This window comes from Prunus avium, chromosome 8, assembly GCF_965620075.1.
Source record: "Prunus avium chromosome 8, drPruAviu1.hap1.1, whole genome shotgun sequence".
In the NCBI taxonomy this organism is placed as follows: Eukaryota; Viridiplantae; Streptophyta; class Magnoliopsida; order Rosales; family Rosaceae; genus Prunus; species Prunus avium.
Genome location: NC_142291.1, coordinates 27109074 through 27130859, shown reverse-complemented (window position 1 = coordinate 27130859; position 21786 = coordinate 27109074). Strand labels below are relative to the sequence as shown.

General features: G+C 37.3%; 2 protein-coding genes and 5 pseudogenes across 3 annotated transcripts; 4 read left to right on the top strand and 3 right to left on the bottom strand.

Annotated features, from left to right (window-relative positions):
- Positions 1–446: 446 nt before the first annotated feature.
- On the bottom strand, positions 447–3708 carry LOC110768513 (putative beta-D-xylosidase 5; annotated as a pseudogene).
- A 3484-nt stretch (positions 3709–7192) lies between these two features.
- LOC148292435 (uncharacterized) lies at positions 7193–8005 on the top strand (annotated as a pseudogene).
- A 56-nt stretch (positions 8006–8061) lies between these two features.
- LOC148292434 (uncharacterized) lies at positions 8062–8863 on the bottom strand (annotated as a pseudogene).
- Positions 8864–9377: 514 nt separating this feature from the next.
- LOC148292433 (uncharacterized) lies at positions 9378–11989 on the top strand (annotated as a pseudogene).
- On the top strand, positions 11766–14190 carry LOC110768537 (uncharacterized; annotated as a pseudogene). The gene is made up of 5 exons (XR_015826325.1): positions 11766–12000; positions 12743–12858; positions 12941–13053; positions 13211–13316; positions 13353–14190. The product of XR_015826325.1 is annotated as an uncharacterized LOC110768537 (transcript).
- On the top strand, positions 13675–14061 carry LOC110768514 (putative UDP-glucosyl transferase 73B6). Its single transcript, XM_088245821.1, has one exon. It carries the CDS (start codon positions 13675–13677, stop codon positions 14059–14061), a length of 387 nt encoding a protein of 128 aa, XP_088101947.1.
- Positions 14191–14302: 112 nt separating the features above from the next.
- Positions 14303–20057, bottom strand: MCM4 (Minichromosome maintenance (MCM2/3/5) family protein). Its single transcript, XM_021972293.2, has 18 exons — positions 19899–20057; positions 19154–19822; positions 18896–19024; positions 18727–18808; positions 17932–18064; positions 17776–17847; positions 17559–17687; positions 17354–17467; positions 17024–17236; positions 16840–16938; positions 16262–16422; positions 15898–15994; positions 15646–15807; positions 15257–15337; positions 15090–15168; positions 14863–14999; positions 14726–14779; positions 14303–14648 (listed from the first exon to the last, which is right to left on the bottom strand). Exons 1-18 carry the CDS (start codon positions 19933–19935, stop codon positions 14571–14573), a joined length of 2526 nt encoding a protein of 841 aa, XP_021827985.2. The 5' UTR covers positions 19936–20057; the 3' UTR covers positions 14303–14570.
- Positions 20058–21786: the final 1729 nt, after the last annotated feature.

Genomic DNA, 21786 nt, shown 5'->3' with positions numbered 1-21786 from the left:
CTAGCACTTAATGTGAATTGAATTATCCTGAATTGGTCCCAAACAAGAAGCTTGACAAAAATGTGAGCTGGTTGAAGGGTTGTTGAAACTTAAAACAAAACAATCAGGATTTTTTTGAGTGCATATCCAACTTTCAAATATGTTGATCTATTATTTAGTGACAAACATGATATGTACAACTATAAAGAATTTAGCTAACATCAATCATTCACACACGCACATTGTTCATGAGTGCGAGACTTACTGTGCGAGATCCACGTTCATCTACGATTGTCTGTCAATTTTGTTATACATGTTCCAGAAGAATTCAAGTCTTGAGATGAAAATACCAATCCTTTTATTTACTTTTTTTTTTTTCTATCCTCACTTTATAGATCCTTTTACAATAAAATAACATTACACCCTTTAAATAATAAATCTCCATCATATAATTCTTACTGGTGCATAGTTATTTGCTTATTTACTAGCTGCAAGAAAATAGCTAATCAGTTGTTGCTTAATTATAAAGTTAAAAAACCTCCCTCACTTCTGCTTTACGTGCCAACCTAACATTGAGAATGTGCTTTACTTGGGCCTCACTAGGAGAACCAACCAGAATTGTGTGCTTCCCAGTGGCCAACTTCCTGTTTCCTTCCCTATGCACAAACAACGCTCGGTCTCTTGCACGGCCTCATTGTTACAAGCTTTGTCTGCCTGTTCTTCACCTCCACCATTTGAAAATCTAACAGCTGCAAGTTTGGTGCTCCAACCAACCTTCCTGAGCTTGTCGGTTTCCAGAACACTAGCACCACGTGGCCTCCGTCCCTTGGCCTGTTGTTCTTCACCCCAACAACTAGATCAAAGTTTAGTTTCTGGCACTGCACTCTTGATATGTCAATAAAAAGGCCTCTAGAAGCAGGATCCGAAACCGGTTGAGTGGTGGAGTTGGAAACAAGAAGGTTAGCATGTGGGCTGGAAATTGAAGTTGAGTGGATGAGAGCAGTGGAAGGTGCTGATTTAAGAACTTGGTGAATGTTGAATAGCTTAGGCCATGACCAAAATCATAGATGGTTTTGCCAGTTTAGAATCTGTATGTTCTTCCAGGGAAGTTTCTGCTTGTGTTGCCTCTCTTATCTGTCATTTGCACTTGCTATGCGTACTCCTTAGGGTACCATCTAAAGGTGTTCTTCCAGCTACACATGGTGATAAAAAAGAAATTATCACTTATGATCAGTTGAAGTAATTGACAACCCTGAGACAAATTTTTACCATTTTGTGAAGCCTAATCTCATATTGAAACAATTAAGAGGTTAACGAGGGTAAAAATTAACCTGGATTGTGGCCTCCAAATATGACTTGAGCTATGGCATCTCCTCCAGCTTGACCTGGATATCCTACCCAAATTATCCCTCCTATTTTTCTCGCATTTTTGGCAAAAGAAACATCAATTGGACCTTCTGACATAATAGCCAAAATGACTGTTCCTTTTTCTGCATTAACAACTTGGTTTACAAGCTTTTCTTAAAACCATGGTAATGTCAAGGTCACGCTGTCTAGCCCTCGCCGCTGCTAGAAAACAATGCCCTAGCCGCTGCCCCAATAAGGCTCTCATCATCACGTTTCACACCGTTACACCCAGGCTCATATTTCACAGTGGAGACATACTTCTGTAGCCCTTGTAAAGGGCTTGTATAGCTACATGGTATGCCATGATAGTTGCTTATCATAACTTCAGTGGCATTTGCATTAGGTCCAACAATAGCCAAGTTCTTGATTTTTTTGGAGGACAAAGGAAGAGCTCCCTTCGCTGTCTAGCAAAACTATGCTATAATTAGCAGCATCAAGTGCCAAATTCTTGTGATCGTTGCTCCACACATCAGAGGGACCAAGTTTTCGGAACTGGAGCAATTTAGGGTCACCACCAAAGAATCCAAGCCTCATCAGTACTATGTATTTGTGTATCAAGGATTGATCTACCACAGGTACATCCAATTTTTTCAAGTTAACGGTATTCACTGTGTACTGTCCTAGAAATTTTCCACAATTCAGGTTTAGACCTGCATGATCACATTGTAACACATAATGTAAGATCAATTATAAAACCCTGGTTGAGGTAATTTTTATTTCTCTCAAAATTCTCACAACTGTTTGGCTGCAATTCCAGTACCTACTTTCAAGGCAAGGGCTGCTGCATCCTCTGGTGTTGCAGTGTAATGGATAGCATTGTAATAAATTTCAATCAAATCGCAATCTGAAAGCAAAAAGGACAGTCTCAGTACAAGGATCATAGCCACATTTAGATATTTGTTATCACTCGAAGATCATTATGGTTTCTTTTTGTGCACGAGGTTTAGGGGCAAAAAACCAGTTATTGCTGATGAAATTGAAACTCTAGGGTCACATTTGCATAAGTTAAGATTACATTACACCTCTAAAGCCCGCTTTGTCAGCCATCAAGACCCCATTGACCTCTGATTACCCCTTGGAGGAGGTTCGGGTCGGTGTATGAACACATGACACTGCTGACATGGCCTTCCTCTACACAACTTTTGAATGGTGGCTGATGTATCCTCCAGGTCTTGCTTTGTCACCTGCCATTGACTCCAGCAGCAAGCATATGATCATTTTGCACCCTAAATTTCTTGTGTCTTAAGAAGTATGATTAATGCTTTTTCATCTGCGTTGACTACTCCTTGCATCTCAAAAGCGATGGATCCCCTTGTGAATATAAATATCATTTATGCTTCTTGAAATTCAATAATTAAATAATCTCATGCAATATGATTAACCCCATCTTGTTTTTCTTTCTTTTTTTTCGTGGGAATATGAAGCCACAGAAGAACAAGAATCCCTTATATACTAAAGTTCCTTCAAACGTTTCCCAATATTGAACCAAGATGTCACTGTAAGACCAAATTAATCTATCAAAAAAGAAGAGACTAGCTAGCAGGATCTAAATACCTGTGCACACTGGCGGAACCAAATTTTTTTTAGCGAAGGTGCAATATTGACTAAGTATGAAAAATGATTTTTCGGAATAATTATTTTCTCAAGATAATTTTTGGCGGCTTTTATTCCTTACACATCAAATAAGAAAACTTGATTTTATGGGATTTTAGTATGAAGTATATATTGACTTAATGAGCCATCATTTTTAGCCTAAATCGTATTTTGCACTAAAACCGATTTTTCATATTTTGATTTGGTGGGAATTTGATTTTCTAGTATTTTTATTTGAATCCAAATGGGGGGTACTTCCTTATTTACATTGTAAACTTAAGTAAATGGGTACTTCCTTGCACCTTAATAGGTCTGCCACTGCCTGTGCATCAAAGTGATTTCGATCAACGGCTTTCCAATTATCCACATCATAAGCAGTGTAATGCTTGCAACAACTGGAGACCTTTAGCCTATTACCACCAGCCCCTTTGCCTTCACTCACTTCTTGCAGACCCCTGACATAATTCACTCCATAAGTTGACACCACCAACGGGTCCTCCCGGGTGTTTCTTGCCCACGGCTCCATCTAGGGTCATGGAACACATTAAACATTTGGGCTCCAATATGTCAACCTGCCTCAACCAACATTGTCATGGCTCTAGCCTCGGTTGACACAACCTGCCCTATCTTTAACCACATTGTTGGATTAAAACTAGCAGCAGATAAGAATCACTGCTGGAAACTAGTGGCAATAGGCACAGTGCCATAAAATTTTTGAACTTGGCCCATATATATGAAAAATGCATGTTATTTGGCCCACCCCTCCATCACATTAATTAGATCTGAACAACTAATTGTTGCATCGTTTTCAACGAGATTTCTATGGGTTTTAAACAGGGATAGATCCAGAATTTCAAAATGAGGTGAGCTAAATTTACCTTACATACAAACTTACTAAAAGGATAGATTACTCGACGGCACGAGTGAATTTCATTAATAACAAAATGTACAAGGGGACATAATGAGCCCCTCAAAATTCATCTAGTACAACCTTAAATAAAAACAACATTAAACTAAAAGAAAAAAGCCGCAAGTTTTTTTAATATAAGTGATAGTCTAAAGGGGGAGGAGGTTTCTCACACATATACTAATAAATAATATATTCATAATGATGTTGAGAGATTAATTTTAAAAAAGCAATTAATAAATAATATTTTGAGTAAAAGATTAAGCAAAATTAAAGAGTGGTAAATGATTTTGGTGGTGTGAAAATTTTGAAGAAATTGATGAGTTTTATAGGGAAAATTGAATAGTACAAAAACTTTAGAAAAAGAAAGAAAATTGAAGTTGGTATTAATTGCACTAATAGTATTGAATCATGCTTGAGTAGTTGGAGCAGCTTCAATGAGTGTGAGTATTACTCTTTAAAAATCAACTGTTGGATGAGCAAAGGTTGGTTGAGTGCATGGGCACTGATGAGCAGAATAGATATAGCAGCTGCGCTGAGGAGAATGAAGCAGCTCCTGAGTGGGGGTGAGTGGGGGTGTGTGGGGTGCGCTTGGTGGGCTGGATATTAATGTTGGGCTATAAAAAAATCAAATCACCTGGGCTATAACCCCGGTTAGCATGTGCATAGGTCCGTCCCTGGTTTTAAATTGTTAGTTTGGTTTTTCAATTTTTTCCTTATTTTCCATCTGCCTCCATTTTCATTTTGTCCATCACGCACACCTCATCTAGCTTGATCTTATGGGCAAATGGTTAGTAAAATACGGAACAAGAAAAAGTACGAATAAAACAGTAAAAATTTTACAAAATATAAATGAAAAGTTAGGTCATTTTATAATATTTTAATACAATTTATTTATCAATTTTTAATATATACTATTTTTATTCAATAATATGTGAAAAATACATGTATTAAATATGTAGAATACATACATATGGGTATAATACATGTATTGTATGTTTAATTTTTTTTAATATGTATTTTATCTAGTCTTTAAGACGTGTACGAAAAACTAAGTATTTTGGAAATATATATATACATGTATAATATGGGTTAGGAAATTAGGAAAAAAAATGAAGAGGGGTTGATAAGAGAAAATCTGGAAAAACAAAAAACAAAAAGAAGACGTAGAAGATTGAAAGAAAAATACCTTAAAACATACATGTATTTAAATGTTTTTAATAATTTAAGTGTTCGGTTAAATCAACTGAAGGGCCTGCGGTGGTGAATGGAAGCATACGAAGGTCTTTAATCTATATATATAAAGCAAAAGGCAGAGAATGATAAAACATTCAAAATATCAGAAAATGCCATTGGTTAATGCAAACATTAAGAATTGAAATTATTAATTAAATAAGGATAATATGGTAAATTCACACCTTTTTCATATTAAAACAATTTAAAATTAAAAGAAAAATCAGATAATAGATTATCTTTTTATGGAACACAACTACCCATTATCTTTTTTAATTCTAAAATTTTTTTAAATTTTTTTTAAAAAAAGCCTCTCGCAATTGCGGAAGCGCTTACGAAGAGGCTAATGAATATTTAAATATGCTTATATTGGCCTCATTTTGTTTTTTTAGAAAATTACGTGATTTACCCTCTGTTATCACACATAGACAGATCTCTCATTTTCTCACGCATAGTTAATGTTACTCTCCTTTTTCTCACACATGGACAGATCTCTCATTTTCTCTCCAAATATTTTTCCAACATCTCATCTCACCTCCAGACCAGATCCCTATATCATAAACACACCACCCAAGGAAAAAGTATTCATCTCTCAATTTTTCTAAGCCGCTGGAGTTCTCTTACTCTTCCCTCGACGACGTACGTCCCATTCACATTGACTGTACGGAACACCCAACGGCGACCTACACCAACACCAGTGATGCCGGCGCCACTGTTTCGCGAAGCTTCTAGAAACACGGTGAGCAGCTCTTCCTAACACCAAAAATACGGTGTTAAATTTCAATATTTAGTTTTAAACCAAAACTTACAGCTGTATATGGATCAGCAAAACGACATCAAAACACCAAAACCTTAACCCAAAACAACATTTACTCAAATTGATCGTTAACCCCTTCGTGCGACCTTTCATCTTCACCTCGAGAAACCGTCTTCCACAGTTCCACACTATTCCCCAAAATCTTAGAGACGATTGTTCGCATCAACGGCAACGACCACCAAACGATCGAAGCCAATTCTTCATTCTTTCTTTCAACAAAAAACCGTAAGAAAATCAACACTCTAATACCTACTGTTCATTCTTCATTCTGCAATGTAGGTTAGGTTTTGGGTTTAATTTTCATTTCAAAACCTCTAAAAACCAAAAAATCACCAAAGAGAGAGAAAGAGCATCAAATATATATGTTTTCTGCATCGCAGAAAACATTGCTAGTTTGTAGTTCTTGTATTGACATCCCTGATCTTTCCATTTCATGTCAAGTTGATGTATGTTTTCTGTTATATTTGTGTTGTGGATTTCTCCTACTATATTTCTATTATGTTCGATGTTTTTCGTTTTGGATTGCTCCTTTTAAAAGATGAATAGCATCAAAAGAACATGGTAGCTTCTTATTCACGGCCAATGAGACGAAGCTTGCGAGCAGAACTCTTTTTGGCATCATTCGCAATGAGAGAAGAGAGCATATATCACTGCAGTTTTCGGTTTAGTTTGTAGTTCTTGTTTTGACTTTGTTGATCTTTCCATTTTATATCAAGTTGATGTCTAGTTTCTGTTATGTTTTGTGTTTTGGGTTGCTCCTATTATATTTCTATTATGTTTGATGATGTTTTGCGTTTTGGATTGCTCCTTTTAAAAGAGGAAGAGCATCAAATATATCTGTTTTCTGCACTGAAGAAAACGGATTCTTGTTTTGACTATGCTGATCTTTCCATTTCATGTCAAGTTGATGTATATTTTCTGTTTTGGATTGCTCCTATTATATTTCTATTATGTTTGATGTTTTGCCTTTTGGATTTGCTCCTTTTAAAAGAGGAAGAGCATCAAATATTTCTGTTTTCTGCATTGCAAAGTTTCCCGTCAATACAATGCAGTTTGTGTTATTGCAATGCAATGAACTACAAACTGCATTGCAGTTTCCTATTTTCTGCTCAACTATTTATACTTCTTCCTTGTAGTTTATCTCAACTTGTCCTAATTGTGTTTTCATCCCTTCTTGTTTCAGATCACAAATGGCTCAAGAAATGTCACCACAAAAGAATGAAGCTCAAAATCAACGAAAGCCAAGAATCAAAATAATGGCTCAAAAGAGAAAATCAAAGCCAAACTATGATCGGAAAGCAAAGCACCCGGACTATGTCCAGTTTCGGTGCAACATCATTGCTTTCAACAGCATCATTACAGACATTAAAAACAAGTTCAATGAAAGGCAGAACAAGCCGCTCAAGAAAACCCCTCTTTAGAACTTGATTGAGCTGTTTTATCACCAAAGAATTGACATGAATAAGTCGGACCTCGACTTAGTACAGCTGCTCAAGAAGTTTGATCTAGATACAAAGTCCTTCAAATTCGGCACCAAATCTTTCCAGATCACAGCCAATGCAGTGACTGAGATTCTAGGACTGCCAAACGAAGGAAAATTTGTCAAACTTGGCAATGATAGATACATTGCTACCTTCAGAACAATGCACTTTGGAAAAAAGGCAAACCCATCAAAAAGCATGGTAGAAGAAGAATTACAAAAGACAATTGCCTTGGCAAACCAATCGAAGAAAGAAAAGGCCAAGGCAAAGCAAAAGAAGAAAAGCAAAGAAAGAAGCTGAAGAAGAAGAAGAATGAGGGGGAAGACAAAGAGGAAAATGAGGTTGTTAACTACGACAAGGATGTGGTCAGCCTAGTCTTGATTCTGCTCCACATGACATTCCTCTTTGCCAACTCTTCATTCACTTTGTACTGGAAAATCGTTGAGGACTGTGTGAATCTAGACACACTTTCAAGCCATTCGTGGGCAAGAGCTGTTTCAACTTATATAAACGACTCCTTGATCATAAAGACAATCAAGGAAGGAATGAGAAGCCTCTATTGGAGTTGTTTCTGGTTGCACTATCCTAATATTGGTAAGTGAACAGTGGCTTATGCAATGCATTTTGAGTTTACTTACCAATATTAGGATAGTGCAACCAGAAACAACTCCTATAGAGGCTTCTCCTTTCTTCCTTGGTTGTCTTTGTGATCAAGGAGTCGTTTATATAGGTTTTAACAGCTCTTGCCCACGAATAGCTTGAAAGTGTGTCTAGATTCACATAGTGCTCAACTATTTTCCAGTGCAAAGTGGATGAAGAGTTGGCAAAGAGGAATGTCATGTGGAGCAGAATCAAGACTAGGCTGACCACATCCTTGTCGTAGTCAACAACCTCATTTTCCTCTTTGACTTCCCCCCTTCTTCTTCTTCTTCAGTTTCTTTCTTTGCTTTTCTTCTTTTGCTTTGCCTTGGCCTTTTCTTTCTTTGGTTGGTTTGCCAAGGCAATTGTCTTTTGTGATTCTTCTTCTACCATGCCTTTTGATGGTTTAGCCGTTTTTCCAAAGTGCATTGTTCTGAAGGTAGCAGTGTATCTATCTTTGACAAATTTTCCTTTGTTTGGCAGTCCTAGAATCTCAGTCACTGCATTGGCTGTGATCTGGAAAGATTTGGTGCCGAATTTGAAGGACTTTGTATCTGGATCAAACTTCTTAAGCAGCTGTACTAAGTCGAGGTTCGACTTATTCATGTCAATTCTTTGGTGGTAAAACAGCTCAATCAAGTTCTAGAAAGGGATTTTCTTGAGCGGCTTGTTCTGCCTTTCATTGAACTTGTCTTTCACGTCTGTAATGATGCTGTTGAAAGCAATGACGTTGCACCGAAACTGGACATAGTCCGGGTGCTTCGCTTTCTTATCATAATTTGGCTTTGATTTTCTCTTTTGAGCCATTATTTTGATTCTTGGCTTTCGTTGGTTTTGAGCTTCATTCTTTTGTGGTGACATTTCTTAAGCCATTTGTGATCTGAAACAAGAAGGGATGAAAACACTATTAGGACAAGTTGAGATAAACTACAAGGAAGAAGTATAAATAGTTGAGCAGAAAATAGGAAACTGAAATGCAGTTTGTGGTTCATTGCATTGCAATAACACAAACTGCATTGTATTGACGGGAAACTTTGCAATGCAGAAAACAGAAATATTTGATGCTCTTCCTCTTTTAAAAGGAGCAATCCAAAAGGCAAAACATCAAACATAATAGAAATATAATAGGAGCAATCCAAAACAGAAAATATACATCAACTTGACATGAAATGGAAAGATCAGCATGGTCAAAACAAGAATTTGTTTTCTTCAGTGCAGAAAACAGATATATTTGATGCTCTTCCTCTTTTGAAAGGAGCAATCCAAAACGCAAAACATCATCAAACGTGCTCGTTCTGATCCCACACAAAAGAGACTATGCGCTATCAAGAGATGATTTAAGGAAAAATATGGGCGACCAACTCCTTGGACTTGGATACCATTGATCACCGCATGATGCATGGTGAAGAAAGTTGTTTATCTAAAGACAGCCATCAAACATCTTCTTGGGAACATGGTGATCCTCTTGATGAAAATCGTTTATCAAATTTAGATGACGGTAGTCTACATTGGGGAATTTTGAAGAAAAGGAAGAAATTTATGATTCGATGAGCAATGCAAATGCAGAAAAGGTATGTGTGGTCAAGGCATACTGATGGTTAATATTCTTGACTGTTTTCCAAAATACTGAAAAAGTCATCACTCAGCTCCATAGATATTGAGAAAACATTAGTTTCTAGAAGTTACATAACTTACTAGATTTTCATGTTATATGCCCATATGAATGCCAGTGACAATCAGAATGAGGACAATGTACAGGATGGAGTGCCACCCTTGTTCGGACCAGGTTATTTTTTTCCTAAGCAGTTTGAGGGCAGTAACCTAGACTGAGTGAATATCATAACTAACACCCTTGGGCATGTGGCAAGTTCTTCAGTCAGTCAGAAATAGTTCCTTTTGTGGGTGAACGACTACAAGTGTTCGATATGCAGGATAGAAATGCCACCAAACTTTGTTGAGGAAAAACAAGAATACTTTGATTTTCATCTTGCTGAGAAGCTTCAGAAAGAGGAATCTGGGACTGACTTCAGAACTTGTGTACTGAAGCAAAGTTATACTATATTTTTATTGAGTTTTCAACTTGTCTCTCTTCATATCCTTTCTTTTTCCTCTTGAGGTAATTTGTTTTGTCTGATTGATTTGGCTTGAAACTCAGTCAAAAATGTCCCTAAGGATCACATTGCAAGCCAAAGGAAGCACAAAAAGCAGAAGTAGAAACCAGATTCCAAATTCCAAATTCAAGAATCCAAGAATCCAAGAATGTAGAAACCAGATTGCTTCTTCAGTACGTAAAATTTCCCACTTCCCTAATTAAGAAAAACACAGGGGCTAGCTCCGGAGCCACAATGCCAACCATGTGTGAGATATTGGCCTCATCAAGAACCCAAAACCTTGACCTTCAGCTCCAAACTCTAGGACCCTTTTTCAGAATCACAGCCAAAAGCTTGGAAACTCAGAGAGCTTGGCAAGGCTGAGGGACTGATAAGGTTATGACTGAGTGGGAAAATCCTTCACTTGGAATCAATCAGATTACAGAGGGAGACACTGGGGATGGAGCAGTCAATCTTTGGCATTGGCTTGTTCATTGGAGCCGTTGCCATTCGATACAGCTACGATTGTGGTTGCAAAACAGCTGAGTCTGGCCATCAATGACTCTGACATTTTCCACCACAAGGTTCTTTCTTTTGCTTCCTTATCATGTTACTTGTAGTTTTATTATGTTATTGGATGCTATAGCAATAGTTCAACCTTTAATATTAACATTCTGTACATCAATGGTGAAGCCTTTCATTTGCTTAAATTTCCAAGTATCCTTTATTTTGTGGGAGGCCATGTTTGATAGGGAGGATTAGATTGGAGACTAGTAAAATGACTTGATTTCATGTGCAATCAATAAAGAATATGCAGTATCATATGAGGTTGATGCCTAAAACTTATCCCCATTAAGAGTTTACAAGCGTGACTTATGTTAAGGAGAATTCGTAAGTGACTTATCCCCATTATTGACGAGATTTTATAATGGGGTTGACTTCCTCATTATATAAAGAGTTTACAATACTCGTTAACATAATATATTATATGCAGATTGCCTTTAAAACAGTAGTAGTAGTAGTAGTAGTAGTAGTAGTAGTAGAGCTGTTGAATCAGCAATTTTCTCAACTTAACAAAATCATACAGATCTACTTCATATTGCCAACCGACAAAACATCAGTTGGGAACAAAGAAATTGCCCCAGTGGTATATGAAAATTGAGAAATCATTTAAAGAACAAGAGAAAGTGCCAACCCAATTTTAGGAATCTTGTCAAGTGCCTTGGTGTTGAATTCACCAGAGATAGCCAGTCATGACTTGGGTCTAACATTGTACTTAGAACAGTCTTAAACTTTCCGTGATCGTCAAGTCTAGCTTTCACTACTTTTTGATTATCAACATATGATCCTCCAACAGTCAAGGTGTTTCTCTTTGTTGACAGTTTCTGAGTGAACCCTACCACTGCTGTTAGCAAGTCACCTTTGTTTGCCCTAAAAAAATTTCACAACAACAGGATATTAGTGTCATACTTTTCCCTTAAAGCGGTGACATAATGACTGTAATTAACTCAAATCTGCACTTTAGCCTCCACAAAACTTGTTATATTTGTTAACTATCGGAACTGTAATTTGAACTTATTATTGAATTTATTTTATTAATGTCATTTTAGTTCAAAATGGAAAGACCTACAGAATTATTGAAGCATCAGAATTGATACTCTTCATGTGAATGCCTGCACTGCACTTGGAGAAACAGCTAGAAGCAATTTTGTACTCTGTCTCCATACCAAGGGCAATGCTTGAACTCCCTACAGCTGCTGAAAATTTTATTGCAGGGGACTGGTTCAAAGCCAGAGACATGGACAGAGCAGCATATTCTTGGCGTATTCGAAACCAGAGCTGAAATCAAGATGGGTGAGTTTTTTTTTTGGTTCAGATTAGAAATTATTCAATAAGATAGGCTGACTAGTCTGTGTCTCTTTAAATTACAATCTGTTCAAGGGTTAAGTGGCAAGTAGAAATATGTGTGTCCTGAGGAAATGAGCAATTTCTGTCACAGGAATGTTCTTTTTTCTGTCATAGATTTCTTAACAAGAGCACCAATTCTTGTATTATTTCAAACCAAAAATGTTTCAAATCAAGGTTGTCAGAACCTAGAAAGAGCTATTATTCTACTCTTGGGTTTGATTGTAATCTCATGATCAGACTAGTTCAATTTACCATGCAAACAATTAGATAAATAGAAAATTGTTGAGTCATCTGATTATCTACATATTAGTTTTATATTTATTTAGTGAACTGCATTTTATTTTGCACATTTGAGAAGACCAAACAACTTCTGATATGGATGATTCTCTTGCAAGCATAACCCTTAAAGGATGACCTGCATTTTTTGTGCACATCTTAGATGACCAACCAATTTCGAATATAGATTTTTTTTTCTTACAAAGATGACCTAAAACATAGATGTTTTGATCATTGAATACATTGTAGAGTAGGCTAAGAAAAAGGTGCAATTTTCTTACAATTTTCTAAAGAGAAGCAGCTATCACTCCATTTTATAGGTAGGTTTGTCTAGCTCTGTCAAGTGGCAAATTTATGTGGTTTTCACATTTGTCTTGTAATACTTATGGGTCTCATTTAATCATGATTTTAGGTTTGCTGGCCATAATCATTTGTTGTCAAGATAAACTCTCTGATGTATACACAGAGTTGCTTCCTGCGCGTTCCAAGGCTCTTAAATCTGGAACCGCGATATTAAAAGGTAGTTTAGTATGCTTGATATGCACCTAATTTTTATTAATAGGACTTCTCCAAGATGTATGAATCTCAGACTAAAAATGTTTTCATGCAGATGTTGAATTGTATGGCTATTGTGGGTTTTGTTGCTTCAACTAACTTGGAGAGGAGACCGAAAGTGCCATGCAAATTATTTGGAAGTTCATTCATCCTGAATCTGTCAATGATGTATGTGCACCTTTAGCTTAACTCTAGCTTAACAATTTCTTTTTTAACTTCACTTCACCAGTCCCTATTTAGTTTCTCAAGTATTTAGGTTATAAATTGTTACAAATGGTATCAAATTTTAGAATAAAGAGCTAAAGTTGTTTTTTTTAACTGTTAGGTCAACACAAAGGCGCATTCGGCAGAGGTTTTGCTGCGATATATTCTTGGCTGTTTCTTCTTACAAGCATGGAGGGATGGAGACTCAGCCACAACTCTTGGAATGGGTAAAATGTTAACTCAAAATAATCAAACTGATACAGAGCCGTTTACTACTTCTCAAACCGATAAGAGCACGATGATAAGTTAGTCCGTGTAGCAGCTTGTGAAGCACTGGCCTTGATATTTGAAACTGGTAGTCTTGGTAAGTTTTGGAAGGAAGCAAAGGATCATAGCAACTATTCACATATGCAACAATCACTGAGACCAACTCCGTAAGAGGCTGGGCTGCCAGAAGGGTGTGAGAGTCTGGACTCACTCCCAACACCAGAATAAGACAATAATTTCTCCAAGGCATTGGGCTTGCTCCAAGAACCGCTCGAATGGCTGCTACTTGCAGACCAACCATCTTGCCTTGTGGCTGACATGTTTTTCCCTTGGGTAACTGATGCTGCTGCAAAATTTGGCATTCCAAGGCTGGTTTTTCATGGGACTAGCTTCTTTGCTTTGGCTGCATCAGATTGTGTGAAGCGATATGAGCCTTTCAAGAACATGTCATCTGATTCAGAACCCTTTGTCATGCCCAATCTTCCAGGGGAGATCAAGATGACAGGAGCCCAAGTGCCTTATTTTCTGAAGGAGAATATTGATAATGACTTGACACAATTAATGAAACGTGCTCAGGAATCTGGGATTGTTGTCAATAGTTTCTATGAGCTCGAACCTGTTTATGCAAACTATCACACAAAGGTCTTGGGGAGGAAGGCATGGCATATTGGCCCTCTTTCTCTGTGCAACAGGGACAATGAGTAAAAATCATAAAAACAACATTCTAGTTGTATACTTGCATCTGGATTTAGTTCATTAGTTGTATTTGGTTATGAATCAGCATGCCTTAACGAACTTATCTAAAATGCAAACTACCCTGCAAAAATTGTTCTATTTTTTCGTTCGATTCCCTTTGGACTATCGCATGTATAAAAATAAAATTCTTGCCCTTTTGATCTCTGATTTTCCTTAATTTTCTAATTGCTATCCAAATAAAGCATAAAAATTCTGTAACAATCAACAACTTCTTGTAAACTAAAAAGGACTAGTTATATCCATAGGTAGCTGGTTCAAGTAATTGGTGGCATACCAACCAATGGAAAAGACTACAAAATAATTTACAGGCACAACAATCGGCTGCAAAAACATCTATGGAAGGGTGATATATAGCAGTGAGTCTATCTTGAGTTGCTTTGAGGTCCCACTTAGTTTGGCAATTGATAAACCAATGTCAAGTGTCAACCAATTCATTTGTTCTTGCTGTCCTCTCCCTATCATATTCTTTTGACACTGTCGCCATGAACAAAAGCCACAAATCCCTCACTTGCAAGTGTTGTGATTGCAGTCCTCAGCTGAAACACCAATAAAAGCATAACCATCAGCATGAAAATTCAGAGAGAGGGAGAGAGAGAGAGAGAGAGAGACTAACATCATTGAGATGGACTTCATTGCCTGAGCTCTGCGCCTTCAGCTCCTCCAGCAACTGGAGGGCAAATTAAACAAATGAAGATGTTAGTTTTAGACAGAATTAAATTTATAGTTTGCACATCTTGTAAATAAGCACACCTCTAACAAGCGCATTGAGGGTCCCCCAAGTTGCAACTTTTCCATAATTATGTTGCGGGCTGCTGATACCAGACTTTCCCGTCTCATTCTTTCACTTGCAGAAATTCCAGTAGTGATAAGATCCATGTCGATTGTTCCTAAGTATGAGTCAAAAACGATGTTAAACTGTTTGTCTTTGTGGAAAGTAGAATGAAGAAAAAACAGACACAAGTTCTGAAATGCTATACCGGTGGAGTGATCAGTTGCTGATTGCTGCATTGCAACTTCCAGAAGCCGGAATGCCTCCACAACATCATGCTTTTCAACCTGGCATACATCAAGTCATAATTTTATTTATTTTAGTCCTGATGAATCAAATTGTAAATGGTTAAGACACAATGCAATCTTTGCTAACCCATTCTGAGAAACGAATTCGAGCTAGAGCTTCACTAAGTCGTATCAAACTCTCAATCTGCCTGGGTGTTGCTGTTATCACCTGTTAAGTAATCAATTAAACGAACATGATTGATGACAGAATTGAGGAATGTGGTAATAGATCTTTAAGATCAAAAAACACCTCAAAATGGCCACATTCAATGTATTTTGCAAATAAAGCAAGCAAAAAAAAAAAGGAAAGAAAGAAAAGAAATCACATTAAAACCACAAAAGGAATCATCAATTGATGGGAAAAAGGATTATATCATGTGACTATAATGTTACAAAGGATGGTAACATTCTTTTATTTATTCTGCTAAACGAGCACACATGACGAGAACCATGTAGGAAAATTTGTATAACTGCTACCTTTTTGCTACTGCCTGGAAAATTTCCTCTCCTCCTTAATTCAACATAACCTCTAGTCAACTCTTCAGCAGCTTCATCAGATAATTGTGGATGAATATGCTTTCGCGCATATCCCACATATGCAGTCAACGTAGCAAGGTCTAAGACATCCTGCTGTATTGTCTGCAAGTGGAGACATGGAATTTTAAAGATGAACAAGGGATATGCTAAAAATTAGTCTTTTCAATAAGTGAAATCACATATTGATCAGACCTCAGGATTCTCAAAGTGTAATGCAACAATATGCTTTGCAAGGCGCCTGTCTGTATGCTCATCAGCCTTGTCAAGGAGTAAGTAGATCAGATCGAACCTGAGAAAAATATAACGGCCTGAGAGCAGCTCAAAATCGTTAAAGAACTCTAGTGATGTTGTCAACAGCTTCATAATTTTCAGGTGCTATTGGGCTTCGATGACAACATTCAAGAATAAAGAACTTTTACAAACTATGCAAGATGACGAGTTTGACATTCTTTACACCAATAAGTCATTAAATAAGACAAACATATGCAAAGCCATAGTTAAATCATAGTTTAGGCCCTTTTGATATGCTCGTGGCATGGCATAGGTATCTTCTTACCTAGATAATAAGGTAGGAGGGAGGTGTATATTGTCAATTACTGATAAGCGAGGATTATAGCGTGAACCACTTGGATTTGCACAAGCCAAGACTGAAGTCCTAGCATTAAGAGAAGCAATGATTCCTGCCTTTGCTATCGAGACAGTTTGCTGTTCCATCACCTGGGGGAATGGGGGAATATAAGTGTATTTAGAAAGAAAGAATCAATGGCTAAATAGTTGCACATAAAGGAATACCAGAATGCATTTTCTGAAAATTTACCAAGTAGTATACTTAATACACCTAGCATACTGACATACTGTTCCAGTGGACATCTCTTATATGCGAAAAATAAATTAATGGTTTCACAAAAACAGAAACAAAAATGGAAATTAAACTGTCAAACTTTAAAACATTTAATCTTGGATCTTAAAATTGTCAAACATTAAAGCATATATTCTGGATTTTCACATACCACTCAACAAGATGCAGAAGATAAAATTTCCAAATTTATAAAATGAGATCATTTTATAAGCATTTGAAAGAAAAAAAATGCACAAATCTCCCACATAAATATAATAAGTGACGAAATAACCAACCTCATGTAACATGCTCCTCGCACTGTCAGACATTTTGTCAAATTCGTCAATGCAACAAATGCCTCTATCACTCAAAACTAATGCTCCACTCTCTAAAACCTGAAGAATCATAACATATTTCCACTCAACTTCATATATTTGTACGAAATATTCGAAAAATAATTTTTTTTAAACAAAAACATACTGTTTCCCCTGTTTCAGGATCTTTCGCAACATAAGCAGTCAAGCCAACAGCTGAACTCCCTCTTCCACTAGTGTATATTCCACGGGGAGCTAGCTTGTGTATGTACTGGAGCAGCTGGGACTTGCTGGTTCCAGGATCACCAACAAGAAGAATGTTAATATCACCACGGAAGCGAGCACCAGATGGCAACTTCAAAGCATTCCCACCAAAAATCTGCATTTAGGGCAATTAACAATGAGAATCGGTTCAGCAAATAATTAAAGAAAAACTAATTTGCTTAGTTAATCAACAAAATACTCAAGGAATCAAAAAGTTAAATATTTAAAGCACCTGGCAAAGAAGGCCTTTTTTGACATCATCTAACTCCCAGATGTTTGGTGCTAAAGACCTGGTTAATCGATCATATATATCAGGCTGTTTTGCCAGCTCTTTCAATTGTTCCACCTGCAATTCCAGCAACAATATGATCAATACAGACAATACAAGCAAAGCCTGATGCAACCGCAAATGAATAAGATAGTATAAATTGATGTACCTTTTTTTCATCAAAAACAATTTCATCTAAGTGTCCAGCCACCGAATTGTCAACTTCCACCGGATTTTGATCCTCAGCCAGCATTCTTGACTTGTCAGATTTTTTTATATGCAGACAATCAATGTATGTCTGCAATCAAAGAAAAGGATTGTTATACCCAGGCCACTAGATTGAAAAAGGAGCTTAAAATTTCCCAGCAAAAAATATAGAAACATGCCTTGAACAATGATTTTACAGTTCTCTGAGTTGGTCCAACTCTAACGGTCATAGCCCTGTATATCCCAGTAACCTATTGGAAAGGAACACATTAAAGATAACAAAAAATATCTGTTTCTTTCTTAGGGTCACGCAACTGGTTACAACATGGACCTACCTCAATTCTATCACCGGGTTTTCCAGCATCAACCAGTTTGTCATGCATCAACAAGCTCACCGTATGCGGTGTTCCTCCTTCAGGGATCTCATCAGGAGTCTCCTGAAGCCTCACGATCTGTTTATCAGTAAATCTGATTCAAAAGTAGTACCCATTAGATGTAATTCATCGTAAAACTCTATTTTCAAACTGTAAAAGTCACATTGTCAAATCAGTTGTTAACCGAATCAGTTTATTTCACAAGTTTTGTTACTCAGTATCTCGCCTTTCAGTTGTATTTCATAGAATAGATTGTGCCATTTCATAAACTGTCTTGATCAGAAGTCTGAACCTATTGACGTTTAGGACAAAGGGTTTAGATTTGAATGTTTGCCACTTCAGCCACAACCATGAGATCTTTTGAACTTTGCTTCAGTTTAAAAACAATTACAGACGCTGCAAGTTTTATTTAACTTTAGTGTCAATCTTTCAATATTAGCATTCAAAAGCTCAGAAATACACAGGTGTCCATGATCCGTTAAAAGTAAAATTTTATATGCATCTCAAATGCATCAGTGGTTTAAGCAAAATTGCAAAAAGAAAGGAGATCTGCAGAGATGGAAAAGGTGAAATTGCATAGGACAAGCATATTAAAGAAGGATTAAAAAAACTCTTCTTTCTCTCTATGTGCAAATATACTTCTAGAAACCATTAAACAAAAGACCAAATGATGGTCTAACAGCCAAACCAACACATAATTTCACACATAAATCCACGCTACGACCTTGAAAATTCCAAATTAATGCCACGAATTACCTGCATCTGTTGTGAACAAGTGTCATAGAATTCCTGGCTTGACACTCTTCCTTCAAGCATATTGTAGGCTCAGTTATGCGCCCTGATAGCACTCAAAACTCAACATATAAGAGAGGAATCCATCCACATCAACATGAAACAAATAAACATGTGATCCCAAAGAGATTACCTTTCTCTACCGGAAGAGGGTCAGAGTAGTAGCCACACACAAGGCATCTAAATATTGCTTCCCTTATCTCGGGTATTATTGAACTAGAGCGAATAATCATTCCCTTCAATGAAACCATCCTCTCAATGTCTAGTAATACATTTACTCAAATCAGTCCGCATATCCAAATACACATTACATTGATCAACAACAAACAAAAAGCCCAAAACCAAAAGAAGGAAAATTGGATTGAAATACGAGAAGATAAAGAAAACTAACCAGATGGGTTGAGATTTCTCATTGATGTGGATGTTTTCAGATTATAAATCCGAGTTTGAATGTGCTTTTCGAACAAGGGGTTTATGACGGGCAGCATTTCCATCAAAACAATATCGAAAATTGCAAGAACCTCAAGTGGGTATCTGACCATCTTCGCATACAAGTCCGAATCATAATCAAACACATTGCGTGCATCAACATCCAACGAACCTTCTTCCATTTCAATAACTCTCTTGATGGCCTCAATGTACTTCCCTTCCGTAAGGTACTCACTCTCCGTATTCCACTGCGACTCGTCCCGAAAATTCTTCAGGAACCTAACGATCGCCACCTTAACGTCGTTCACGCTGATGTTCGTGCCCCAAACGAACGTGGGCCGGTCCTCGTCCATGTCATAGCCGTCGCCGCCTTCCGAAGACGGCGGGACGTCACCGTCAGTGGAGGAGGGGGTTGGAGCGGCACCGTTTTGGCCATTGGCGCGGCGGGTGCGCGATGGGGTTGGGGTTGTTTCCGAGCCGGAGAACCGGGACCGGTTGGCCCTTGGAGTTGCGAATTCCGAAGACGGCGTAGTGGATCGGCGCCGCCGTCTCTGCCGGGAAGCGCCGGCAGGGGAGGAGGAGAGTGTGTTGCCGATTGGACTCGAGAAGGAGTCATCGGGAGATGAAGGTCCTGTGAAAAAATGAAATGAAATTGAGATTTACAAATACATGAAAACAAGCGATTCTCAAGAGAGAAGGAAACTTACCGTTGTTGACGTCGACCGGCGTAGAATCAGAAGCCATGGCTAGAGAGAGAGTTGGGGTTTGGAGGGTTTGGGCAGCAGAGAGTGTTTGCTTTGTCTGTTGGGTTAGGTTTTGGCGCCAAGAGGTTATGATTTTCCCGCCAGAAATCCTGGCTCGGCTTTTGGATGGTTTTCTTCTTCGTTTATAAGACTGGGCTTGGATGGGTTTGAGGCCCGTTAAATGAAAGGATCGCAGTCTCTTGCCACGTGTTTTATTACAATGAATCAATTTACAACATTACAATGTGCCATACTAATGGGAATTTCAAATTTGATCCATGATTACTCACAAATAGTTTGGCATTGCTGTGCTGTGAAAATAATCGCTATCAGATTTGCTTTGAGAGAAATCAGCTGTGAAGGAAAGCAGTTTGGCATTTGGTAAACTTTTTGTTAAAAGTGTTGTTGGTATTGATTTCCTCATAATCAGAAAATGATTGTGGTATAATCATTAAACCCAACGCCTCTTCAAAATTGATTCCTGCATAATCAGAAAATGAAAGCACCTCATTAGCTGCTTTCCCTTATAGCTTTCTCTAACAGTTATTTTTAACAATAAGTGATTTTCTCACAGTTTACCAAACGGGCTGGACTTCCCAAAAAATTTTAAAAATCACTTATCACCTCAAATAAGCAATGCCAAACGGGCACTAAGAGCATCTCCAAGGGAGATGTCAAATACCAAACATCAAATTTAAATTTGATGGCTGATGTGGCAATTTGACATTTACACAGTTTTACACTCCACTCGATATGTCAAATAAATAATTATTTCAACATTCAAATCATTCAAGATAAAGAAGAAAAAAAATAATAAATGAAAGTAACAGCCAGTTGTCTTTAAAAAATAATAAAAGATTTATTTGACATCTTGCTTTTGGGATGTCAAAAATAACAGCTGAACCTCCAGCCTTCATTCCACATCAGTTTTGACAATTCGGTTGGAGTGATATGAGATATCATTTCTAGCCGTTAAATGTCTTTTTTTTTTGTCAAGGCTACGTGGCACTTTTGACATATCGGTTGGAGATGCTCTAATATTGTTGTTTTGTTCTCAGCATGAAATTCAAGATACGGTTGTCACGTATTACCAAGAACTTTTTACGTCCATTGGGGCTGATTTGTCGGATTTGGTGTCATTTTGTAGTGAAGGCCTAAGACCCTTTGATGAGGCCTTATCTCTTAACCGTTCGATCAAACATCTAACTAAATTTGATCCAACAGTTAAGAAATAGGGCTCACTATAGAATTCTATGATTTTGGTGATCTAGTTAGTGGGCAAGTCATTGATGACATGAACTAGTTGTTGCTCAGAGAGTTTAATGCAGAAGAGATACAGGCTGCTTTGTTTCAAATGCATCCTTCAAAGGTGTCAAGGCCAGATGCCATGTCCCCTTTGTTTTATAAAAATAAAAAAAATAAAAAATAAAAAAATTATGGGATGTGGTTGGTGAAGACGTGGTGGCGAGAGTGTTACATTTCTTAAATTATGTTGTTCGGTTGCGACTGCTTAATCACATGCACGTGGCTTTAATTCCTAAAGTGAAGGACCCTAAAGACAAGACTCAACTCCGCCAGATAAGCTTGTGTAATGTGGTGTACAAAATTGGTCATTGCCAAGCGATTTAAACAAGTAGTGCTAATGGTGATTAGTGACACTCAAAATGCCTTTGTTCTTGGAAGAGCAATATCAGACAATTCTATTATAACTTATGAGTACATTTAATTAATTACGATTACATTTAACTCATTATAGTTGCATTTAATTTAGGAAAATTCACAATTATATCCAATATAGGCGCCCAAATTATAACAAAAATCATATATGAAATGAATTTTTAAAACATAAGAG